The following is a 26,321-nucleotide window of genomic DNA, read 5'->3' as shown; positions in this document are numbered from 1 at the left end:
CACACACACACACACACACACACACACACACACACAGACACACTCTTTCCTGGAACACTTCCCCCTCGTCTCCCCAACAGCTGCTTGGCACAGAGATGATGGAGGGGGGCCGGGGGATGTGTGTGGGTGTGTGTGTTTTTTTAAATTTTTCACACAAAAAGTGGTATTCTTCGTAAGACGGTATAATAAAAAGGCAGCTGGGACAATAAAACATGTGGATGTAAACATGTCGCCAGTCGAGTGTGTGTTTCCCTGTGCATGTTGTTCTGTGCGTCTGTCTCGCCACACGTGTGTTCTGCCTTTAACTCCTCTCCTCCCCCACAGTGACTCAGAGTAACATGGTGCAGTGCTTCATAGCCAACACCAGAGGTGCCATTGGATCATAAATGAAATGAAGACATGGCATGTGGAAACCACAGAGCATCCATTTTACAATCTGCACACCAGACCCCATTTTATGAATCAGCCGTGATGTCAACATCGCTGCGCCTGATTTCATTGGCTAGAGCGCAGCTGGCACTGTAGCTATGATTGCAGCGATACACACACACACTCACACATGCTGCCTCACCGGCTCTCCATCTCTCTGAGACACGCACACACTGACCTCGTGACAGGATGCCCCCACGAGGTCACTCGTCTTGTCCCAGAATAATTGCCAGTCCTTGAGATTACAGACTATCGAGATTAGTTCCATCTGCGCTGTAGTATCTGCTCTTGTCTGTCTTTGTACAAGTCGGCATGTGCATGTGTACACGTGTGCATGCAGTGTCATCAGCTGTATTTTACTCATACTTTGATGTCTTTATCTTTTCCCTCTGACTTTTTATATTCTACCTTCCTGAAGAAGTGGATTATTTTAGGTCTCCCTGTTTGTGTCCCGATCCCTGAGATGTTTATTTGTAGATGCTTGTCCCTTCCTTTGAGTCTCTTCATAACCGTTCAGCTGTGACTTGCTCTGTTTATGTGTTTGTGCAACGATATGATGTCGTTTCCTCTCAGATGTCCCGATAGTTGTTCCTACCCTGTGTGTGTAATGGTTGACTTCCTGCTGTGGCTTCCTGCTCTCAGCAGAGACTGTGACTGGAGTGTTGGACACGCAATATAATTATCGATGCGTGGCTGTGATGCACACAGCTGATTGTATCACACGAGTGATATCCAAACGGTAGAAGAACAGAGATCAGATCGCCAGAGTCAAACTTTAGTTACAAGTGCTGGTTGAGTCTGAGAGAGGAGGGTCACACAACTGAAGCTGAATGAAACAATAGGACTTATTGAGGCCACTGACTGACTCACTGTTGTGTGTGTCAGTGTATGTTCTCAATGAAGAGATGAGGAGCTCGTTAAGAGGCCCCGCCTTGTTAACAGACGGTCCGACCGATTGGCCTCTCACGTCGAGACAAAGCTCTGTTTGACTGGACATATGGAAGGATGGACCGATGGATGCATGTGTTGTGGTGCTGTCGTCTGTGTGGAGAATACCGACTGGGTTGTTGTTTGAATGACGCTACGTTTCACCAGCAAACTAGAGTTGAATCTGGACAGCTTATGGGACAAGATGGAGGAAGTGAAGAAAAAAGGCCACGCCGACATCCAGTACATTACAATGGATCAAGTGTCAGTAACGGTGGTCATGAAGCAGCTGCAAGCAGGTCCGTCTCGACAGCCTGTAGTCGTTGTGTACAGTGCCCACAGTGGTGGAAGCCTGTGAAAAACTTCATTTAGCTTTGAGTGTCAATACATGAGGTCATCTCCAGGAAGTGGGAACTCCGCACACAGTGGCAGATTTAGATTTGTATTGTTTGTCAGTGTGATTCAGAAAGCGACCGCGTACTGGACACGCTGTACCCACTCTCTTGCTGACTGTCTTCCAGACTGTGATTCTTGTTTCCTGTTCCGGTCTTTACAAAGATAAGACATGAGGACATCCAGAGACAAAACCTAAAGAAAGACTGAAAGAATGTGGGTGGTATTGATCCTCCACTGTTTATCAAAGTATTGGCCATACAGAAAGTACAACGGGAGAGGAAACGATTGAGGTCATTGTTTCTTTTAGTATTTTATTCATTCTGGATAATTGGGAATAGTTGTGGGGAAACTATTTTATTATGAATTAATATTCAGATTGTGTATAAAATGTTCAAAACATGTCAAGTGCCCATTTGAAGTTACCTCAGCGAAAAAAAAGTCTGAAATTCATCCCCAGAGTGAAGACATTTCCCTTTAATAATAGAGATACAAGAAGCTTGTTATCTTGTTAATGTTAACCTTGTAAATTACATTTGTTTTGTCATTGACTGTTCTTTTTGTTGATTGAATAATCATCGACTACAGTATTTATACTGCATCTTCACAAGGCTGGATCATTTTGGCAGAAACAAGTGAACACCGGTGCCTTCCAGTCCTCCGGTCTGACGTGACTGGTTACAATGGGCTGTCCCGTGGTCAGGCCCATGTGCTTGTTCATCCTTCACTCCTCATTATCATCCCGTGCACATTAACCACCCTGACACATCCGTACGGTCACAATCCTGACCTTGTCCGAACAAGTTAACGACAAGCGTTTCTGGCGTGTGTGGTTGTGTGTGTAAAGTAATGTACTGTTTTGTGCGTGTGTGGTTGTGTGCGATGTACTGTATATGCGTTTGTGTCGAGTGATTGCAATTTTGAATGCCTTACAGCTGACAAACGTCCGACCGTATTTACCAGACACACACACACACACACCCGGGATGTCTTTCCCCCAGCGTTACAGCCCTTGCATAGCATTCCCATCATAACCCAAGGACACTGATACATAATCCTAACGCCTCCATGACACCATACAGTTGGTCGGGAATGATAAAAGTGAAGGCCGTGCCAAGTCTGTCCGTTTTCATAGCGTCACATACGCCCTCTGTCCATCCCTCTTATCCACTTCTCTCTCTTTTACGGAACCCACTGAATTCACCGCGATGCGTCTTTCCAACGTTATTTCCATTCATATCCAGCTGTACTCGTCCTCACACATTTAAACAAGTCACCAAGAAATCCGATGTTGAACAAAGTCTTCTCTTTCTTCTGCCCGTCTCTGAATGTTACCAACACCCCATTTCTTTATCCACTTTTCCAGCCAAAAAGGAGCAGGATGGCGGAGACGACAAGAAGCTGCTACAGAAGAAGAAGGTTAAGGAGCTGAAGATTCTTGACTCCAAGTGCGCACAGAACCTTTGTAAGTCCACGGATACCCGTCTGTTTGAACACAGTATACCTCCACACCCATGGCATTGCTCATTGAAAGTATTCAACAGAGTGTGTTCAACTGAAGTGATGTTCACTGTGTCTGCTCATACAGCCATTTTCCTGGGATCGTTCCGTATCCCTTACGAGGAGATCAAGGACGCCGTCCTGGAGGTCAATGAGAAGGTCCTCACCGAGTCCATAGTTCAGGTACATAGCTCAAATCGGGACATGCAACCAGTCATGTATGTTCTTATAGTGTTGGCTATCATAAGTGTGTTTTTTGGGGTATTATTCTCTAGGTTGCTTTGAATTAGTGAATAAACGAAGGTTTTATTGAGCTCAAAGTATCCCCAGTGAAAGCCAGCCTCTCCTTGTTGATGTGTCCTTCATTAGGACATTTCTCATTTTAAGTTATTCGACCTCTACTGATGAGAACTCCTTTGAGATACATTATCTCTCTTTCAAGAGCACTGGCAGCGTAAGATGGGCATCATGCATAGTTGCATAACAACGCATGACCTCAAGATTCTTCTCACATTGAATCCTCAAGGCTAATGCACATGAGCTGAACCCGCGCAATGATTGTCCCTCACAGTAAAATAACCTACCCAAGAAATTGTATGTCGAAGGTCAATCAACGATGTCTTTTTGTTTTGTATGGACCTGTGTCTTACTAAAGGAATAATGTGGGACACATCCAGATCCTAATGGTCATGTCCAATATGTTTTGCTCTCATTGTCTTATAGAGTCTCATCAAACTACTTCCAGTGCAAGAGCAGCTGAGTGTCCTGGGAGAGATGAAGGATGACTATAATGACCTGGCAGAGTCCGAGCAGTTTGGAGTAGTGGTGAGAAAGATTACACACACAAATGGAAAATACGTGCAACACGGACTATTTAGTTTTTATACAATCTTTATTGTTTCAATTATCAGCTGACTTGTACGTGATCAACCACACACAGCAAGGGAATCAGTGTCACGTAAATTAAATTAGGCATAGAACATTTTTAAATACTGAGATTGAGTCATACCGTTGTTAATATATTAGACACAGAAAATTCTCGTGCTGTTAAACACAGACTGCTTTGTTCGACTCTGAAGGAAGTGAGTAATGAAGGAAACCCCCTTCTCTCACAGATAACAAGTCACACACACACACACACACACATATGTGGCAACAAACATACCAGCAATGGCTCCCTCTTTTCTCTCTAGATGTCCAGTGTGAAGCGGCTGATGCTGCGACTTCAGGCCACCCTGTTCAAGCTGCAGTTTGAGGAGCAGCTGAGCAACATCAAGCCCGATGTGGTGTCTGTGACAGCCGCCTGCGAGGAGCTCAGTAAAAGCCAGACCTTCAGCAAGCTACTAGAGATCACCCTCCTTGTCGGGAACTATCTGAATGCTGGCTCCCGCAATGGGAAGGCATTCGGCTTCTCCATATCATACCTGTGCAAGGTACAATGAGGTGTAGACACAGTATAAACTGAATGAATGGACTGTAAACTTTGACCTTTTGTGTGTAAATGCTGACGTAAAGTAAATGACATGAAACTGGGTCCAATATAAGTCAAACCTATACCCTGACTCAACCAAATCAAAAGTAGAAACCGTAAAAGCACATAGACAACAACATGCAAGGATTGTCCTCTATACTTTTCCAATACCAGCTTTAGGCATGTAGTAACACAGATTTAAATATGCAAATGGTCCTTTAACTCCTCGGTAAATTACTGTTGTTGTAAATCTATCTTTTAACATCAATGCGAGTGCACAAGTGGAAAACCTTAATCTTACTTGCACGGCCATTAACACATAACTTTTAACAGAAAGGTGCAGTGACGGCACATGCATGCATTACTCTCTTTCGATTAAAGGCCTTTTCAGAGTCTCATTTTGTAATCAGCCCTTCTTCCCAATCAGCTGCGTGACACCAAATCGGCTGATCTGAAGCAGACGCTGCTCCATTTCCTAGCTGACGTGTGCCAGGAGCAATATCCTGAGGTCATGAGCTTTGTCGACGAGCTGATCCATGTGGAGAAGGCCAGCAGAGGTACATGGGTCATCTTATTGATTGTTTATAAATCTCCATCCCTACATAATAGCATTTCATAAGCTATGTATGTAAGTGCTCTGCATCATTAATGTTTCTTCTGCAGTTTCTGCAGAGACCCTTCAGAAGAACCTTGACATGATGGGCCGACAGATCAAGAACCTAGAAAAAGATCTGGAAACCTTCCCCCCTCCACAGAATGACAAAGACCAGTTTGTGGAGAAGATGTCTATATCCTTTTTATTTAGTCAATCAGTCGGTCTTATGATCATCCATTATGATATGTCCAACAGAAACAGAGAGATATGTTCTATGTTCCTTAACAGCATGTTTCCACAGTTTTGTGGGTACCGCCCATGAGCAGTATGAGAAGCTGGACCTGCTGCATAAGAATATGGAGAAGCATTATAGCGACCTGGGAGTGTACTTTGTCTTCGACCCGAGAAAAATCTCCGTGGAGGAATTCTTTGGAGACATCAACACCTTTAAAAACATGTTCCAGGTGTGTTCTCAAGCATGTGAATGAATTGATAGTCTGATCTGCAGGTGTACAGTACAAAGACACACAAGGGGAGTCAAAAGCTCAGGCAGCACACCTGTCTGTATTGATATAATAATGAATGAGAGCGGCTCCATTATATTATCAGTTCATACATCAACTGTAAATGTGCAGTTTGGGAGATAACTCGTTTTACAAGTTACTGTGGATCACTGCCATCGACTGGTTTTAAAGTTTTGTATTCATACACAGACGTCCATCACATCAATCATACATTTGTCGTCGTGAATTTTGTTCTAACAATCACTTTTTCGACTTTTTACATTAAACTTTGGACACAAACTTATTGTGCATATTTACATTGTCTGATATCCTTCTTTCTTTGTTCCCCAACCAGCAAGCAGTAAAGGAGAATCAGAAAAGGAAGGAGACTGAAGAGAAGATCAAGAGGGCCAAGCTGGCTAGGGAAAAGGCCGAGAAGGAGAAAGAGGAGAAACTCAAGAAGAACCAGCTCCTTGACATCAACGCAGGTCACTGTTGTTGGATCCGATCGATTTCCCTACGTGTGACTGAAAGTGTGACTGAAAGACAGAGAAACGCTCCACGTCTCTCAGTTTGCATTTCCCTAAGTTTCCAGTTGGGGGCAGTCAAAGTCCATGCTTTGGTGGATTGTCTGTGTGTGTGTGTCTTTGTGTTTGTGTGTGTGAAAGAACAACCCATCAGTATTTATAGACCAGAGTTAATCTGATGATGATGACCTAGGTTTTCAAGTACGCAAGTAACAATAATATCTATAGAAAGTGAGGACGGGGTTATACGAAACCGCCTGACTTCTTTTCACTCTTTTGGTGAACGGGAGATTTGCTTCCATAAAGGAAAACTGAAAGAAAGCCTAAATCTCTTTATCACCAACAGCATATGTCCACTCTTCTTTGAGATGCTCTTATACCTTGTAACGCACACACACACAGTCTCGCTCATCCTCGCATACACGCAGTTAACTCTAAAATCCTGCCTTGCACACACATTTATACACGGGCACTTTTTTCCCTTCTCTCTCTCTGTGACCTCGTTTCAGAACATTCCTCCTCTTTCTGGCTCCGGTCGAGTTTTCCTGGGACTCCACAGTCAAAATCTGCTACGGCCGAAGAGCGCCCCGTGTATTCGCGCGGGTCACAAATCTACTGTTAATTTCTTCTTGCGATTGTTTCTGTTTTGCTCTCCCTATGTGGGAGAAGTGCCTCTGCACTGTGTGTGTTTTTAGAATGTGTAGTGTGTGTGTGTGTGTGTGTGAGCTTTGTAAACCTCTTTTACAAAAAGTCTTTCTGGCTTTTCTCCTAGTTCTCCATGTTCCAGCTGGCTTCTCCTCTCTTTCTTGCTTTTGTTCCAGCATTCCCTTTTCTTTTTTCCCTTTCCCTCCCCAGCGTTCATTTAAAGGGCCCTGAAAGGCAGAGCAACACCGAGGTTCACTTTGAATATTGTGTGCCTTTGTTTAAAGTATGGAGAAAAGCTTCTGTGGTAGAAAGTAAGGTAGTCAAATGTCATGTTTAGCCTCTCGAGGCATGCGTGAAAGGAACATAATGGTGCTTCAAAGGTGTGTGTGTGTGTGTGTGTGGATTATTTACATACAGGTGGCATATTTGACTGCCTCTGTAGCCCAGAGTCATTCACACTATTTATCAACCACACACAGCTCCGACACACACACACACCTGGTCTTTGTTCTTGTATTTGTTTATGACCATGATTCAGGATGGCTATTACACAAAGGTCGTTTTCAGCAGCTATATTTTGGCATGCTCACATCTTCCTTGTTCCCTTTTTGTTCCCCACCCTTCAACTCGCTCTCACTCTACTATCTACTCACTATCTCGTGAACTCTCTGCATGTTCCTCTTTCTCACATTCTGTCCCTTTTGTGGACATAATATACCAGTTGTCGGTTGAACTCCGGAAGGTCAGTGCGTGTTTGCACTTTGTGGCCTTGTCATTCCTTTGCAAGTCAGACAGACGCTCATTCACTGCAGCTTCACTTTGCACATGTGCTCAGCATGTGATGGTAGTTATTGTGAATAACGGATCCCTTAGAGATTATGACTTATTTAACATTTTCATCATTAACTCATGAATTGCTTTATTTGGCTCATGAAACATAGAACCTCAGACTTTCACACCCAAAAGTAAAAATGCACAAATGTATGCTTTAGGTGTGACCTTTGCTCTAATTTAATTTGATACATACTATCTACTACTGGTAAAAGATGCATCCCTGGCTGTTATACTTGTATTTGGAAATATGCCAGACTCCTTAGTAACCTTTTCTCGTTCCCACAGCTAGATGTCAGCACTGTCGGTAAAAGTGTGAGGCTGTGTGCGTTGATGTACTGGCAAAGACTCCACGCCCACAAAGATGCTGGTCTGGGAACTGCCACTTGGAGTGCCCGTGCTCCACACAGGCAGCATGTGAGAGCGTGGTGTGGGGGAGGGAAGGAATGTAGTAGGGCAGCAGATGCTCTCTTGAGGATTAGACTTGTTGTCTTTATAGAAAAGGAGGTAAGGAGTGGAGGAGACAAGCACATGGTGACAGGAGATGGGATACGCCTGGGTAGCCTGCCTCACTACAGGCCATTGAGAGACGGCCACGATGATGGCACATTAGGAAAATCCCAATTCTGTCTCCAACTCATTTGAACACTTATTTTCCTCCCCATACTCTTTTCCCTTTTCTCTCTTTTTCTTTCTGCTTTTGTAACTCCTCTCTTCTCTGTAAATGTTTCCACTCACGTCCTTGTCTGTCATTGTGTGAACGTCCATTAGGGGGTGCTACTGCTCCACCCTAGACGCTGGCCTTCTTCTTTGTGCGTGTGTGATATGTGTGTGCAATGTGTGTGAAGCATGCAATGTAGATCAGGTCCCAAGAATCATTTAAGAGCTCATGATCTAATTGCATTACACTAATTAATCCGTCTTATGTTCTTACTTGGCTCGGGTAATACTTTGCTGTTTGTATCATACAGTGTGTGCGTGTCTATGTGCGTGTGTGTGTCTCTGACCACAGTTTTTTTTAAGGCCATTTTTAGTTTGATCTTTGTATTGATTCTCCAAAAACACCATTAACCGGATAGTTGTTCCACAAAGAAATCATGTGAATACAAGAGCACATGGTTATCAACAAGTGATTGAACCCAATACGTGTGTTTCCCCCATTATTGGCCCTATCTATAATCACTAACAAACCAATCATTGGCAAGCTTCCCTGTGAAAATGAAGACTTTATGAAATAGTGTTTCCAAAGGCCACACTCAAGATAAAACACGAAAGAGCTGTATGTCTAATGCGATGCATGGCACTGGCCATAGGGCATTCTGGTGTTAGTGGGGAATTCACTCGGCCTGTTTGGTACACAGCCAGCTCATTGTGCGGTCCCGCTATCGCCTCCGGTACAGTCACAAATAGGTTTGGATGTCTTTGTGCTTCCACACGATTTTAAGTCAACCATGTGATGGTTAAAGTGAGTGGAAAGGGGCAAGATGTGTTTCCCCGGAAGGAGAAAAACATGGTGTACATCATTCTGAACTGTGTAGTTCCAGGACATGGACATTGAGGGGCGTATGTGAGCTGTAGAAGTCCTGTGGAGGAGTGAGGGAGACCACAGGCCATCTGCTTCATGGCTTACTGCAGGATTAGATATGTTGTGTGTGTGTGTGTGTGTGTTTGTGCTTGGGGGTTGGGGAGGTGACGACATAAACCTTTAACCCCACCTCACGGGCCCCTTTTTCGAGCCCTCTATCTCGTTTCAGGTTCAAAAAGAAATAATTAAAACCATCTGCCTGAGTGCTGAGCCACTGAGTCCTGCCCACAAAACAAGCATGGCATACTCACACACGGGTACACACGGCAACATTGCCATGGAGTTCGCGCCCCATATGTGGCCCCTCTCTTCTGATTTAGAGCACCAGATGAACAACATGCATGTAAACAAACAACAACAACAAAACATACAAACTGTGCCTGCACACAGACACAAGGTTCATTTCCAGTCAGCACCTTTTTAACTATAACCCCCAATTACACTTGTATGTAGTATTTTAAAGTTGATGACAAAGCTTGGTCTCAGTGGGCGTGTCTTTTCCTGTGTATTTGTAGAGGTTACCACCCAGTGCAGCGTGTAGCCCCCAGTAGAGACGTGGCCACGTGGCTAAATGACCTCCCTGCCCACCTGTGTGTTGGCGTGTCTCTGAGAAAACAGCGATAGGTAGAGGGTTTAGAAAAACCACCAATCACTCCCCTGTTGTTGGTGAAGAAGATTAGCATGCATGTCGGGGTGTTATTGATTTAACACATGGTGGTCATGATAGAGTCCCGTGTGTCTGACATGAATAGAAGTTCAAATGTGTCGCCACATCGTGGTTTATTCCAGCGTTTTGTTGATGCGTTGCTGATGTTGTTGATGCTGTGTTTACAGAGGGTGATGAAACTGGTATCATGGATGGCCTGTTGGAGGCGCTGCAGTCCGGCGCTGCTTTCAGGAGAAAGAGAGGACCCCGGCAAGCAGGTACTCTACACAAGCAGAGCACTTCATCTTCACAACACATGCAGGCGTTCCAAAGTGTCACGTCTCACCTGCTTTACAGTTTCCTTTCACACATATTTACACATACGATTGTGAAACAAATGAGACTCATGTGTTCCATCTCCCTCTTCTCCTGTGTCTCTCCGTTTCCGTCAACACACAAGAACAGAGTGTTCCATCTGTTGCTTGGCTCGGAGGCTTTGGGCTGTGATGGTATTCTGTGGCCACGGTTTAGGGGCACAAATGCAATTCCACCAATGGCTGGCGCGACAACAAAAGAGGGAGGGTGCCGAGGGGTGGGGTGTGGGCAGGGAGACAGTGAAGAGAGGAGCAACTGGCGAGGGGGTGGCTGTGAGATAGGAAACTATGAGATGAATGTAGAGAAAAGGAGGATGAACCAGAGTGTGGGCTGACAGTGATTTAGCATTCGGCAAAACATATTTGAACAACATGCTAAAGTATAAAGAAAATACAAATAGTTAATCCTCCCCTTCATTTAAAGAGGGTTTTGCACATTGTTACTTTCTTCATGCAGAATGATGCATGTGCTGAGTTTTAATCGCTAGAAATGAATCTGCCGAGTGTCTGTGCGTTAACATGAATGAATTAAAGACGTATACATACTTGATGTAAAAACATCACATGTTTCTTTGTTAGGTGTGAAACCCCAGTACATGTGTTTGAAAATATATCATAAAATCTAAAGTATCTATAGTATCACAATATTTTCTCCACTTTATCTTGGAACAAAATTAATTGGGACTTTGTTTTTGTCATTACTGACTCGGCCAGAGGCCCATGTCGTGTATATGAGGACGAACTTCTAAGCACAAATCCAGACTAGATTGATTATCATTCAGGCCACGTGGGCTGGGGAAGAGTGAGTGAAACCTAATACCTCCCTCGATAGAAGCCAGATGTGAAGCGGCGCTCCAGAGTAGCACAGAGCCAGAGGGGAAACTGTTTTTTTTTAAATCTATCCCTTTCATCTTTATTTCTTTCACTAACTGAATGCATTTGTATAGCCCGTTGGCATTAATGACCACATGAATTAAACCGGGTTGTAACAAGTGGTCCTCAGTGATCCACTAAGTCACACTGAGTATATCGCCAAGTGCACAAAACTTTCTTTAATCCCAAACTGCTCGGGGTCGTCACCACTTCACAGACTGAGAAACAGTTAAAAGAGGAAATGGTGGGAGAAGCGGGAGCTGGGGAAAGGAGCACTGTATGAGAGAACATGGGGTCACCCATAATACTGTTTGGCCACCTCGCACTCCTAACAGGAAATACCTTCACGTGTGTTTGAGAGCGAGTAAGTGAGAGAGAACCTTCCTCCCTCTCTGCTTATCTGTGGTAGAAAAGAGTAGGAAAATATAAGTGGCTGGATCACAGCTCTGCTCAGTGCCGCCGCCCCGTTTCCCTTTTTTTCCCTCGGTCTTTTTGTTTTCTTTTGCCAAAGTTCAGGGTTTTCTGTGGCTGATGTGGAGGGTGTGAAGCGCTGCTGTGGGGGATTTGGGGCAATCTCAGCTTTATAAGAATTTTATATTTTTTTGCCCTGTTTAAAGGCCGCTCCTTTCCAGTTACCCACGTTGCTTCTTACACCCCGGAAGTCCTTCACCCACACAATAAGAGTGTGTATGTAACAGTCTAGTTGAGTCAGAGGTCTTAATTTAATGGAGCTGAAGTAGGAGGAGTCACATCGTGACTCTGGCGCCAGGAAACTATCCTCTATCCGGCTCAGGTATGCATGGGCAGTATTTTAGTGTTTACTCTATAATGTGTAATACATCTATACAATTTTCTGCATACGCAGCAGAAAAGATATTTAGATATGACTTACAATCTGACTCCTGGGCCTGTCATGTAGTAACCACACACAATGTTAGAAAGAGCCACAGCTTGGTACGAAATGTGACCTGATGATGAAAAGGTTGCTGTTTTGTTTAAATAGACCTCGATACATTTATAAGAAGTTATAAATGTGGCATCATTTCTGGTGAGCTGTGTCCTAATCTCTTCCCCCCTTCACTGACCGTGAGACATAATATGTCACTAACCCTGAGGGCCGTTGAACCAGTTGCTCATCTAATCTCACTGTAATTACTTTTCCATGCATGTAACATACAATTGATTTGTACTCTTGTGTTCGTGGCATTAATGACAAGTCCTCAGTGCGCAAACACAAAGCAACGGTTCATCCGCTTGAATGATCTATAAATAAGCAGAGCAGGGGGGTCATGGTTTCTCTTTGCAAGGAGATACAGCGCCACAATGAAGCCACACATTGAACGGGTTTCAGTCGCCTGACATCCCAACATAATCACCGTGGTACATTAACAGGTGCTGAGGCTCATTAGCTCTGCGTTTAACGTAACTGTAGTATCGATGTTAGTGTCAAGATGCCTGTTTTTACAAAGACGTGATAATACATCAATATATTACTTCACATTACATAAGAGATCCCCAAATGTGAAAGAATGTATTGTTATCATATTAGCCAATAACACCAGTGAAACTTGACGATATATCGGCTTGTATTTCCTAAGGAGTTATCTTTCTTCTTTTTGTCTAACACAACTTGAGTGGCTACATGAATATTCTTATTATTTCCAGCATTGTACAAATTTGAATGAACTCATTTAAATCATATCCAAATGCCAATTTATCACACACACTATCTGGCCTATTTTTGATAGGGTTCAATAATCTTGCTGCCTTAAATTGCTGCTTTTTAATTCCTAATTCTGGCTGCAAACACAGAATAAAAAAGCGATATTAGTAATGAGCCTGATGGTGTAATGGCAATGTGAGGTATAGCTTGTTCAGGGACATTACTTTAGCTTGTTCCATAAGATGCATTAACTTCTCATCCGGATCATGCCCTTCGTGCAGCCGGATGCTTGTTCCTCGGGGGGCGTCTCACATTACCGTCTGGACCAACACATGTTATGGCTTAAGAGTTCAAACTCAGCGTCATCAATTGATGTTTCTTGAGGAAATTATCAAACATGTTTAACAATCTGCATCGTCGAGATGACGTCGGGGAGCAAAAGAGGGCAATCGAAAGCCACAACAACCCTCTCACTGCACTCAGGGCCTTATTACAAAGTGTCTTTGTTTTTCCTCATTAAAATAAAGGATAAGTCTAAATCTAAAGCTGACAAGAGGCAGGGAAAACGTAAACTGCACATTAGGTTCCATACAAATAGTTTTTCCATGGCTTTCAAAGGCAGCAACTTTGTAAGGGGGCCTCATGTGTCAACAATCTATATGTATACACAATAAAACTCAAATAATGGTTTTATGAACATCTACAACTTTGTCTATTAGTGTGTTTTTCTGAATTTCTGTTTTGTAGTTTTTGGTTTAAAAGTTTACTCTTGGTGCGTAGCTTTAAAATAACATTCTAATCAAAGCATGTACGTGACTGAGAATACTCTCAGCCCCAGACATGTGATCTGTTGCCTACTGGTCACGTGACAGCAAACTGTTGATAGTCTTGCGGCAAATTTGGGCCTCAATGCCATACACACACACCTGTAACCGGACTATTGTACATCAGTGAATACAACTTGAAGATTTTAAACAAATGGTCAGTAGTCTGGGGATGACCAGTGTAACTGCTACCAGCTTCATATGACCGCCTTATTTACACTACTAATGTAATGTTGCTCTTTTTCACACTCTGCCCAGCTCAAATGAACACTTAGAAAGTTACACATAACTTAAATATATCATAAATAATGTTATTTTATTGATTTAGTGGTGTGTTGTGATGGTCTTCATTACTTGTGTCCTATCCTTTTTCCTTCGTCTCCTTACAGCTGTGGCAACCGTAAACGTGATCAACGTTGTGTTAAAGGGCCGATTGAGTGTGTCGTCATGCTTATTGTGTCACCGCTTTGACTGAATGGAAGGCCACGGGTCTGGAGGTTATATACCTCCTCACCTTTGACCTGTGCCTCAGCTCACTGTGTGTGTATCATTGTGCCGAGTGGTGAATGAGAAGACTGCATGGGGTATCCTCGGCTGTCTAGCCCCTCCCTTTAAACACATGCAGACAAAAGGCACACACCAGATGCTTGCGTACCAATACAAAGACGTATGGATGTTTGCGTACCGATACATGCGCACACACACACACACACACACACACACACACACACACACACACACACACACACACACACGTTCCAGAGGACAGACAGCCTTGCCCAGTTTTTCAAACGCTATCACACCGTGGCTTTCTGCTTGAGTTGTAAGTTCTGGTCTGTCCGTCCTTGTGCGTGTATGCAGACTGGTCAGCTTGGCAACATCAGCCTAATGTGTGTGAATGTGTTTAAAGCAACGTAAGGGCACTCGTGTGTAGAGGAATGATGTGTCCGAACACTAGAGACCCATCTGCTGGGTCACGACCCCTTCCAGAACAACCAATCACAGGAGCAACTAGTTGACAAAGCACCAATCACAACAGAGACACCGAGATGAAGGGAGGGCAACAAAAGAGGCACACGCTGGCACCACAGAGGGTCTGATCCAACAACAAAAGAAGAAGAAGCCCCCTCTGGAGATCTGTGCTGCACAGATGTTCACACACACAGGAGGAGATAATTCAGACTAATAGGAGAGAGCTCATCAATTAACCCTTGTGTTGCCTTAGGGTCATTTTGACCCGAATCAATATTACACCCTCCACCCGCCTTAGGATTAATTTGACCCCATTCAATGTTTAATGTCGGTGTTCTTTCGGTAGTCAACAAACAAACATAAAGTGCCTCACACTTAAACTTGGAAAAATATTAAATTAATAATTTTCTGGAGGTTTTAATTGCTGGCGTCAAATTGAACCCAAAGGGTAAAATATGTTAGTAAATATAAAGGTAACAGGAGGGTGAAACATTGAATCGGGTCAAAATGACCCAAAGGCGGGGGGAGGGTGTAATATTGATTCGGGTCAAAATGACCCTAAGGCAACACAAGGGTTAATTGATGAGCTCTCTCCTATTAGTCTGAATTATCTCCTCCTGTGTGTGTGAACATCTGTGCAGCACAGATCTCCACTGAAGCAGTGGTGAGGTCACATGCAAATGTCCACTGAGACGATACACACACATGCACCAGGTGAGCCCATTGGGTGACGTGTTATTGATGCGCAAGCATGCCTTTCATAAGTCACAAGCCAGCGGCCCTTCTGGATGACGTCACTATTTCCCACAATCCTCTAGTGCATGGCACCTGTGTGTTACACAGCATGGCCTGAGGAGGGCGATGTGAGCCCCTGCTTGGCTGGAGACACATGAAGGTATCTGCAAATACACACTCATGCTAGTCGTGGTGCTGTTACCATGGTGACGTGTGTCCAGGGCTTTGCTGCAGCTGCTGCTCCTGACCACAAGCTAAGAGAACAACGATGGCTGCTTCCTTATCAACGTTTGGCATCAGAATGTATTTTCAATAAGTTGAGGTGTAGTTTTTGGCTTGGCTTAGAGTCTAACTGTGTACTTTGTATACCTTAACAAAGGCTCTAACTAGTTCCTATGAGCGTGTCATCTCACTTGCAGGTTCTCTCCTCGCCCGTCTCCCTGTTCCTGTCTGTTCCCCTCTTGCGGTCAGCGCACTCGCATGCTGTACAACAAAGAGCTCTTTCCCTCGTCAGCCAGTCATTAGTCCCCCGGAGTGTAATGAGTTACAGATGATCTTTTCACTTCACTCTTGATGCCGCCGATCGGCCCTCAATGTGCAAACTCATGAATTCACCAGTGAACCGTCTGTGTTGTGAGTCCCGACGTCTCATTTCCTGAAGCCGCACACAACACAGATCGTGTAGTGAACGTCACGGCTAGTTTCTGGATGCACATGCTGAGTATTTCCTATGTTTGTAGTGCCACGTGTTGCAGGGCACTTTCACAAGGTTGAGGGCTGGCAAGAGATGGATTAAAAACAGAAAGGAGGTGGAACTGGAAGCGGTATGATTCATCAGGGTCGTTTCCTCCGGCTCCTTCCTAAGCCACAAGAGTCTTTTAACAACTAAGTTCAAGGTGGCTGGTCACGACAAGAGAGGACTACTGAGTTAGTCTCATCTGAAAGCTGCAATGATATTTAATTGTCCATGAATGGTAACTTTGACATTTACAGGCTCTCATCTCCTCCAAAGCAGTTCTCGAGATATTTTCTATTTTTGTTATTGGTCCCCAACAAAGCCCCGTTATCACCTCTTTGAGTGACCTTCACTAAACACTAAGTGCCCAGCTGTTTATGAAAACTAGTTGGCTTTTCTTTATTCTTATAAAAAATATATAGTATATATTCAGTGGCGTGCCGTTGGCCTGGGGCCTAGGCCTTCAGTGAGGTCCTACACAGTCCCACCCGAATTAATCCACCTCTCATTACATCATTATGACGTCATGGCTCTAGACACGATACAGTTAGACAGAGACGCAGTATAACCAGGCGTTACGTCACCTTGAAATTGACATTTCTCTTCAGAGAATTGCAGGGGAAGAGTACAATACAGTACAGTTCAACTAATAGGCAAGAACATAGTCGAGTGCAACAGAGTTATATTAATATTCTTCTTCTATCCATTTCTGGTCCACAAACTTTAAACTTTAAGTCCAACTTTTTTTTACAGTGTGTTCACTAAACAGCGCATTGTCACCCAAAGCAGTTTTACCATGATGATGAAGATGAAAGTTCCTGTTTACCCAAACACATGACACAATAATGAGTCTTTTCAATATGTCCTTCTTGTTCTTCACCTTTTCATTGTACCGATCGGTTGCCCTGCGCGCTTGTTCGTTGATCTGTAGATCCGCTCCGTGTCCCCAAAAGTTTTCAAAGCACCGATGCTTGTCAGTGCCGAGCCGTACTTTGGTGTCTCGTTGCTGTCTTGGTTAGACAACTCAAGTTTGCAAAGCCAGTGTGGCTCCCAACACCAAATCGATCACTTGCAAATAACAGGCATTCCCAGCAGTCCGGTGTGCAGAGCTTCTCGGAGCCTGTGAGCCGTTGGTAGCGCTCGTAGTTGGAACTTTGAAAGTTTGAAACTTTTAAACCCTTCCCCTCCTGTGACGGGGTTTGTAGCGTCGGCGTCTGTCTTAAAGTCGGTCTTGAGAATGGCGTTATAATTATATCCTCGACCAAATCGATATCTTCTCCTCCTTCCGCCATTGTGGGTTGAAAAAACAGCTTAGTAGTACGCGAATTAATTCGTTTATCAAATTCAGTTTCCTAGTTCTGAGGTTCTGCATATACCTGCCCATAGGCCCCGCCTCTCAATATTGGTCATCCAATCAAAAGACGTGCACGCACTACGTCTGCTCACTGCTCCTGTGCCGGTTCCGGGGCCAGCTAGAAGGCCTAGAGGAGCCAACTCTAAAGCTGATTGGTTGACACTACATTTTCATTCCCATTCACTTGAAGCTACCAGCGCCCGCAATGTTGATTCTGAAGGCCTAAGGGCAGATTTTAGCCCCCTGGCAACACACGATGGCTGAATATGATTGGATAAAAGATCTAACATAAAGACCAGCCCTCCAAATCTCAAACTGGGGCTGGAAGCAGTGCAACCAAGAGGAAAGCTATAAAATAAAGAGTATAACTCTTATTCTGGGGAATAATTGAATACATATTTGTGGGAACATTTATTTAAAACAAAAATTATATTCTGATGATGTTTAGGCCAGCAGAGAAGGCCTTGCTGGCCCTGACGGCCCAACACTGTATATATATTATATTTTTCGATCTGTTCTATATGTCATGTACTTTATTAGCTCAGTGAAACCTGTCAGTCACGCGATGCCTCTGAGTTCATGTGTTTAACTTTATTTAAATACGGAAGAGTTGCACATCTTCACAGTAAATGTTCCTGCTTTAATCTGCAGGTTTGCGTCGACATTAATCTTTCACCCATGCTGCATCCAATGCATCAACCCTCTGATCCGACTCTTATCCTCCTCCCTGTCTTCACTCTCCAGAGGGAGTGGAGGAAGAGGAGGAGAGAGGAGAGGAGATGGCTTGAAGAGCTTTCCTCTGCGGGTTTGATGTTTTTAGGACAAGCTTCGCACATCACACCCATAATAACACCCACACTGACGCTCGCTCTCTTTCTCCGCCTTTTGGGTCATTTGCATAATTTCTAATTAGCACGTTGATGAGTAAGGGAGCAGAAGTTTGGAAAGGGACAGGAATAGATACGGAGGACATATTTTAGAGTTGACTGAGCGAGAGAGAATCTCCAAGGAAACTGTGTGAAATGTTCATGTGACATTCCAGCTGTCGCTGCTCATCAGTCCAGCTGAGTTTCACATACAAAGAAGACAAGTAAACTGTGAACTTGACACTAAGTCTCCAAATCCTCCTTCTCCCCTTTCTCCCCAGACTCAACTGTGTCTTTGTCACAGCTGGTTCTGGAGACCTTTTCGGTAACTTTGGTTTTTGTGTTTTTTTTTCCTGCGTCAGAACCACGTGTCAAATAATGGTTTGTTGTTTGTGCTCCATGCTTCGTTTGCATGTGTATTGCTTTTGTTTTGCATCGTGACCTCGTTGGATTGATCTTTTTTCCCGTCGCCGGTAGCAACAGGACCACGTGACATCAATGTGTGTTCTCATAACAACGTGTCCTGTGCTGATGTTAACCCTTTATTCACGGCCTCTGTCTGAGTTCTGAACATACACCAGACCACAACAGACACTGACCTACATCATTTGAAATGGCCGCTGCTGCACAGCACTCCTCCCCCGTGTGTGTGTGTGTGTGTGTGTGTGTGTGTGTGTGTGTGTGTGTGTGTGTGTGTGTGTGTGTGTGTGTGTGTGTGTGTGTGTGTGTGTGTGTGTGTGTGTGTGTGTGTGTGTGTGTGTGTGTGTGGTAGGAAATAACAGCGTACGCCAGTAGAAGAATAAAAATGTCCGCATCCTCGGGGCACAATCAATCCGTCACTCCGTGTTTCTCTTATCTTCCTCTGATGCATCCACTCTCTTCCTGTGATCTATTCTACTTCCTTCCGTCATTCCTTACATTCCAAGTCTCCCTTTCCTCGATCTCTGCATCCATGTTCCACTGTTTCATTCATCCCAACCTGTGCAATCTTCCCACAGGATGACTCATTCTGCTCTTCATGGTGTCTCACCCTTCGTCCTACCCCTTAAATATTCCATCAGTGCCACTTCCTCTAAATCTAAAAGTCTCTCATGTCTCAATTGTCTTTTCTCTTCTCCTCATTTTTTCACACTTCGTTCCGATCAAGTTGAGGCTAAGCGGACATGAGCAGTGGGTTTGCTCCAGATGTCACATTAACCCCCCCCCACACACACACACACACACACACAGCTGTACCGTTAAGCTGTTTGTTTGTCACAGTAATGCATGTTTCTATATGTGTGACTGAAAGGGTTAAGCACCTGTCAGCGTATGTAGTGTTTGGCTAACTGAACCTTTTTTGCACAAACATCTGACATGTCTCTTCATAGCATGCGCTGACATACCTGTATGGACTTGATATATTATAAACATATCATCTTGATGTCATTATTATTATCCCTCTCACTGCGTATTTCTCGTTCTCAGCCAACCAGCGACGAGCTGGCCACGCATTGACCAACATCCTGGCCAAAGAGCTGATGCAGGACGACACGCCCCCATCCAGCAAACAGCCCGCGAAGAAGTTAAAGTTAGAGGAGAAGGAGGAGCCTAAACAAGAAGGAGCCGAGTCATTGGAGGAGTTGCTGGACGGTACTCGCTCTCGGTCCAATTAAGCTCACAGAACGTTGTTTACTCGCTGCCTGTGATGTCAAACACGGATGTATTTCGTAGCCATTCCAGGGGCCAATACCAATCTGAGATGAGTGTTTCTCAGAGTTCCACCCTTAACGTCTGAACGGGACCATCTTTGGTTGCATTGGCAGCGTCTTCAGGGAGTGGCGGAGGATGAGGGCAGCGCTCACGCCTCATCTTTTGGATCCTTGCCACTGTCATAAAGAATGAATTGCTTCCTTCACATATCTGTTCATGTGTTTTTTGTCTGTTTATTATTCACTTTATCCACCTGTCGTTCAACAAAAGCCAACTTCAGCGAGTCCAACGAGCTACTCAGGAGGAATCCACCCTTCTTTGTGGTTGTTCCCAAATCCCATATTTAGACTGGGAGTGTCTGGAATCTGGCATATCCTGCAGGTTCTTCATGAAGTGTTCTCTGGATGTCCCGGAACCAGACCACTAGACCACATTATGCTTTTTTTTCCCCTTTTTTAAATATTTCTTTGTATTGTCTGAGTTACTGTTTGTAAATGTTGATCACTTTTGCTGTGTTATTGAAAAAAGTGCCAACGAATAGGATCCAGTCTAGTCTCTTCCCTCCCCGGTGTTGTGCGCTCACAGTTCACTGAGCTGCTGTGGGACAGGCGGCAGCAGTCATCACCGGTGTTTCATGTTTTGATTTTTTCCTGAGAAGGACTTTTGTTCACTGCATGCTTAAGAAATATGTCACATAACAATTTAGATATTTACACAAACTTGCTTTAGCTACCACATATGCCCACAATATACAACACAACGTTACATGAAGAAAACGTGCTGACACCATTCACATACACCCCAGAGGGAAGTATAAATAGATTGGAGAAGAAAGTTATTCCACAGTCGGTTAAACCAAAAATGTTTTTCTTTTCACGGCGCGTTTCCATTTAATATGCTCGGCTTTAAATGCCTGTGTCCTTCTTTTCCCCTTAGATTGCGTGTGTGAAATATGCCACCTATATTTAGTCTTTTGTGCACACTCGACTTCCTGTGTGCTTTTGGGTTTGAGTGTGTGTGTGTGTTGCCATCTGTAATTACTGTACGGTACGGACCATGCTGTCATAAATCCTAGGTTTCATAAACAGCCTTGTGGTCTTTCTGCTGAAGATACAGCGCACGGGAGAACCGCCCAAACTGCTGAGACAAGAAGATGTGTTGGTGTTGTTCACGCCCCTCCCCCTCCCAGTAGCTGCTGAATGTCTGGCTCTCGTTTGTATTCGGTAGCCATCAGCAGACATGTTGCCGTGATGTTGTGCTGTAATATCTGACAAGAAGCCGGAGAGGATGTCAGCTGCTCCGTGCAATATTTATACCTATGCAAATGCAATACTCTACCAGGTGCACACAGCCTGATATACAAACTACTGGGTTTGTTATCAAGCTGCTGATTCAAGATCAGTGCTTCATTGTGTCTGTGATGGAGGAACATCTTTATAAAACAATTGGCAAACGACATAATAAAATACGGTTATTTAAGTACAGTACAGATCCTTGACCTGATAAGTGCTGGTGCTACATTTTAATCCAGTAACACATAATAATTCCCTCTCAACCACCACGTATGTCGTAGCGTTAGTTAAACAGGAGACACGTCTGCTGTTGTATTGCCCGCCCGTCTCCAGGTGGGCAACGCCAGGTGAATGTGTGTAACAGAAACTGGAAGTTGGCTGTTTCCAACATTAAGGAGATCATTATTTTAAAGAAGGACAAACATTATCAGAACATCACTGGAATGTTTTTGTTTTCTAATTCGAGTCCTTCCTTTTATTCATTAATTTTTAAAGAGATTGTTTTGTGTCATTTTTTTAACAATTATTTTATTGTATTCGTATGGAGACGATTATTTTCTTTTGGCTCTATGTATACAGAATAATGCACATAGTCATTCTGTTTGCTACACGGAACTATTAAACAATCCTTCTGTAATTTAAAGATCCGACTGGCTCATTCCGAGTGTGTGCGTCATTGTTGATTTGCTGATGTGTTGATGTGATCAAGTCAGCATTTGACATTTCCAGTAAATTCTCCTCCTCAGCTTTGTTCTGTAAGGTGAGTTGATTCTTTTCTTTAAACATATTTCCTCCCCACATCTCGTCCATCTTTCTGATTTGGTCCCTCGCTGCAACTTCAGACAGAAACCTTTTGCTACTGCTGCTGTGTGTGTGTGTGTGTGGGGGGGGTCTGCTGGTCTGAACAAAGAAAGGGGGCGGTATAATTAGTTTCAGCATTGCCAGACGACACAATGACACAGCCATTGATAGCGGAATGAGTTCCTGGGAGCAGCGGGCCAATGGCAAAGCAGGAGTCTGTTTTTCACAGCTTCTGATTGGCTGGCTGAGGGAGGCTGTCGGTCTCCAGGTAGCAAAGTGAACCTCGGCGCATATCTGCCTCCCGGAGGAGGGAGGGAGTGTTAGATGTGGATGGGATGTGACCTCTGGAGAAAAGAAAACAATTGATTTATAACAACACTATATTATGGTTTGTATGTTGTATGATTCCCTTAAACTCCTATTTCCTTGTCCCTTCTACATCAAACTGTCTTTCTTTTCTTTTCCTCGGACCCGGACGTGCTCTGTGTGTGCATTCCTCTGGCTGCCATGAGCACCCGCCAGGCCTCTGAGATAAATGTGTTTCATTTGTGTCTAACTTGGCTGTTCACGCCACAGCTTATCCCAGTCTCCATGTCTGAGAACTGTAGATTAAAGTCTCACTTTATTTCTTTAGATTGGCCATTTCTCAACCTCCCTGCTGCTTCAGGCGAGAACTACACACCACTGTGGCATTTGAACTCCAGAGAAACCGGGTTGAGTGACTCCTGAAGAATGCAACAAAAACCCAGCTGTCTTTAAAAGTTAGTACTTGTACCACTGCATATATATTTGAATATGTGCTGAATATTCCTGGGCATTTGTGTGGTGATTTGCATCATTTTGAATGTGCCTGCGAGGAAGGGCATGAAATCACATGCCTGCGTGAATGTGTCCATCACTCCATCATATCTTAATAATATCCCTTTGATCGAATTACTCGCTCGCTTGTATAACACTCTTCATGTGACACACAGTTAGCAGACAATTAACATGGGCCAGCGAGTCAACCGATTGGCTGTGGCATCACGCCGCTGAGTGACATCTCCATCATCCCGGCGCTGCCAGCAGCACCCGGAGATAAAGACACTGTCTGCTGGGCTCAGGTGGAGATCTGTGTCAGTCTGTCTGGATCTCCGTGGGCGTAAACATTCCTGTCTGTTGAGTTGCTTCAATATATGATTCTGTTTCTCCGTATATGTCCATGCTTCCTCTATGCTCTCTTCTTTCTGGCTTCCTCATCCCCTTGTTCTTAATTATTTCCCCATGTATGACTTCAGCTTGTGTTGTTTGTTTATCTGGAGGTGAAGCATGAACTGATGTGACTGGGCATCATCTTATGTAAATTACTTTGATGTGTGTGTGTGTGTGAGCTTGTTGTGTGAGCAAGATTTGAGAACACCCAACATAGAGAGACAACCTAAGCATTAAATCCCATTAAAGGACAGATGGGGCTGTTGCCAAGAGAGCTGAGCATTATCTGAAACAGCCCTCCGTGGACATCTTATCGGACATTTTTAAAAGTTTGACAACTTCCTGTAATACCAGCAAAGAAGGAAGAATTCTACCTCAACCTCCTCCCCCCTTCCTTTCCTCCCTCTGCTCCCTCACTTGTCTCTACTCATAACTTCAAACTAGCTTTGTCGACTTGCTGAGATGAAACTGTGAGAAACATCAGATCCAACATGTATTTAAGCACCAGACTCGTTTATGGCAACACTTTTTGCAAATCTCCTATTTTAAGGCCCAGATTCACCATAAACCCTGTAATCCCTACACGACGACAACTCTACTGATTCCTTCTGTACACATGACATCTATTGTTTCTGTCCATCCTGGAGATGGATCCTCCTCTGTTGCTCTCCTGAAGGTTTCTTCCCTTTTTTTCCCCTGTGAATGTTTTTTTTCTATTTCTTGGGAGTTTTTCCTGATCCGGTGTGAGGTCCTGGGACAGGGATGTCGTATGTGTACAGATTGTAAAGCCCTCTAAGGAAAATGTGTAAATTGTGATAATGGGCTGTACAAAATAATCTCAATTCAATTGACATTGAGCACACATGAATCCTGCCTGTACCACTTTTAAATTTTTTAAATAGTCTTTCCCACTTTCCCGTTTAATTGTCTAAACCACAATGTAATGGCTCATCCCAGCAGATCATCGTCTCTCCTGGGGGAAGGATGTCTCTCCTAAATATGAGCCGTGTAGTGAGAGGAGGGGTCTGACTGCTCTGCAGGCTGAAGGCTGATGCCAACAGAATATCAATAAGCACTGAGGGGTCACACAGACACATTCATGACCACAGGGCGCTCTCTCACGACCACCAAGCAGTCAGGAATAACAGAGTCCTCCCTTGTGTAGTGAATAAATCCCATGGTGAAGGAAGAAGTACCTTGTTTGTGGCTGAAAGAGACGAAGGCGCTTGTGGAGGTGTTGAAATCCGTCGCAGTCCATACTGTTAAGTGTGGTCATCTACACAAGTGTGGTGCTGCGTCGGCCATGGTTACTGATGCTGTTGCTGGTGGTGACAAAGTGTGAACGTGACCAGAGCTGACTGCCATGGGGAGTCTCCGGGATGAGTACATCACGTGAATATAAATGTGCAAGATTAAAAGTCAGCATATGCAATCACATCGTTCAGTCTACGTTCATGTGTCTGGGGTGGTTTGTGCTGGATCGGCGTGACGACGGAGACGTTCTGTGGCTCAGACGGAGTGTTTGTGGTGCAGAAAAGACTTTCTTAGATGGAAATATATATAGTCGTTATTGATGAGACAAAAATGGCCACCCACTGTGTTGGTGCACGAGACGGGGACAGACTGGTCCCACTGACGTGGAGACGGTGAAGAGGCTGATGTCCGCGTGGAACCCTTCAGGCTGTTGTGTCTGTTCTCACTCGGGCTCTAATCACAAGAGTCTGAGCCCCTGACCCATCAGGAGGGAGCATCCTGTTTGTTTACTGGAGGGTTGTGTCCACACACACACACACATGATTAAGTTCAGTGGTTATATTTTCTTGACGTTATCGAAGGAGGGCTCAAAGGAGTCTCTTTTGTCTTGGGGTGTCTTTAAGTGTGTGTGTGTGTGGGGGGGGGGGGGGGGTTGTCTTCCCTCCTGCCCCCTATCTGTCCATACTCGTTGATGGAGGTACTCAATTGACCTACATTAGCTGAGCCTGCAGCAGTCTGATTTCCTCTGGGGGCAGCACATCTCTGGATGCGGTCTACATGTGTGTGTGTGTGTGTTTGTCCTAAATAACGTACACCCCCATCTGAAGGGGGTGAATGTGGGGTGGAGATAACCTGCCTCCACCCACAGTGACATGTCGAGGTTACATGGAGCAGATTTGAACAGATACAGAAATTTAACACAAAGATGTTCATGTTCACCTTGATCTGTATGAAACGAGTGCATGGACACACATATCTACTCCTTTGTAGTTTCGTAGTTTATTAATCCAAACAAAATAATTACAACATTTTTAATAATAGTTTATTGAAATATTTCTTGAAAAGAACATTTTGAATTGCGATCATAAACTGCTGAGGGTGAAGAACCAGTTTCTACTGCCGACCCAGCAAAATACCCCCACTATGCAAAGCTCTTCTTAGAGGTAATGACATCACTCCTTAGCCTGGTTACCATGGTTACACTTACCTCCTGCTGGTAAAAATCATCGCCCAAATCCGACATACCTTGTTTTGTCTTTTACTCCCTGCCTGTCTCGCTTGCTTTATCTCTCTTTGCTTCCTCTCTCATTTCTCTCTCTCTTCTCTCATCTTTTCCATTTCATATTTATTTTCTTTTTCAACGACACTCTTCGATGCATTTCCTTCTCTTTAATGTATTCCCTATCTATTCCCCACTGCTTCCTTGTTCGGTCTCACAACACGTTGAGCTTAATATATTTTGCTTTGATGGTTTTACCTTAAAATGTAGGCTGAGGTGGCATAACTAGAGAAAAGATTGGTATTAAAACAAATCACAGGTAGAAATAATGTAAATAGACAAAGGACATGCTGATGTGAGCTCACCAGCTGCAGCTGAAAAGGCAGCACATCCTCAACAGAGGACAACACAATGGATGTTACC

The 26,321-nt window shown here is 44.1% G+C and overlaps 1 protein-coding gene across 1 annotated transcript; it reads left to right on the top strand.

The window, feature by feature from the left end:
* The first annotated feature begins 1,614 nt into the window (after positions 1-1,614).
* LOC130209364 (protein diaphanous homolog 1) lies at positions 1,615-20,042 on the top strand. The gene is made up of 12 exons (XM_056438952.1): positions 1,615-1,655; positions 3,116-3,214; positions 3,338-3,432; positions 3,973-4,074; positions 4,443-4,682; positions 5,148-5,277; positions 5,384-5,509; positions 5,616-5,779; positions 6,174-6,306; positions 10,241-10,330; positions 18,731-18,774; positions 19,917-20,042. The coding sequence occupies exons 1-12, from the start codon at positions 1,637-1,639 to the stop codon at positions 19,944-19,946; spliced, it is 1,272 nt and encodes a 423-aa protein (XP_056294927.1). The 5' UTR covers positions 1,615-1,636; the 3' UTR covers positions 19,947-20,042.
* The last annotated feature ends 6,279 nt before the right edge of the window (positions 20,043-26,321 follow it).

The sequence above is a fragment of the Pseudoliparis swirei genome, chromosome 19 (assembly GCF_029220125.1).
Source record: "Pseudoliparis swirei isolate HS2019 ecotype Mariana Trench chromosome 19, NWPU_hadal_v1, whole genome shotgun sequence".
NCBI classification, from domain to species: Eukaryota; Metazoa; Chordata; class Actinopteri; order Perciformes; family Liparidae; genus Pseudoliparis; species Pseudoliparis swirei.
This window is presented reverse-complemented; position numbering and strand designations above follow the sequence as displayed.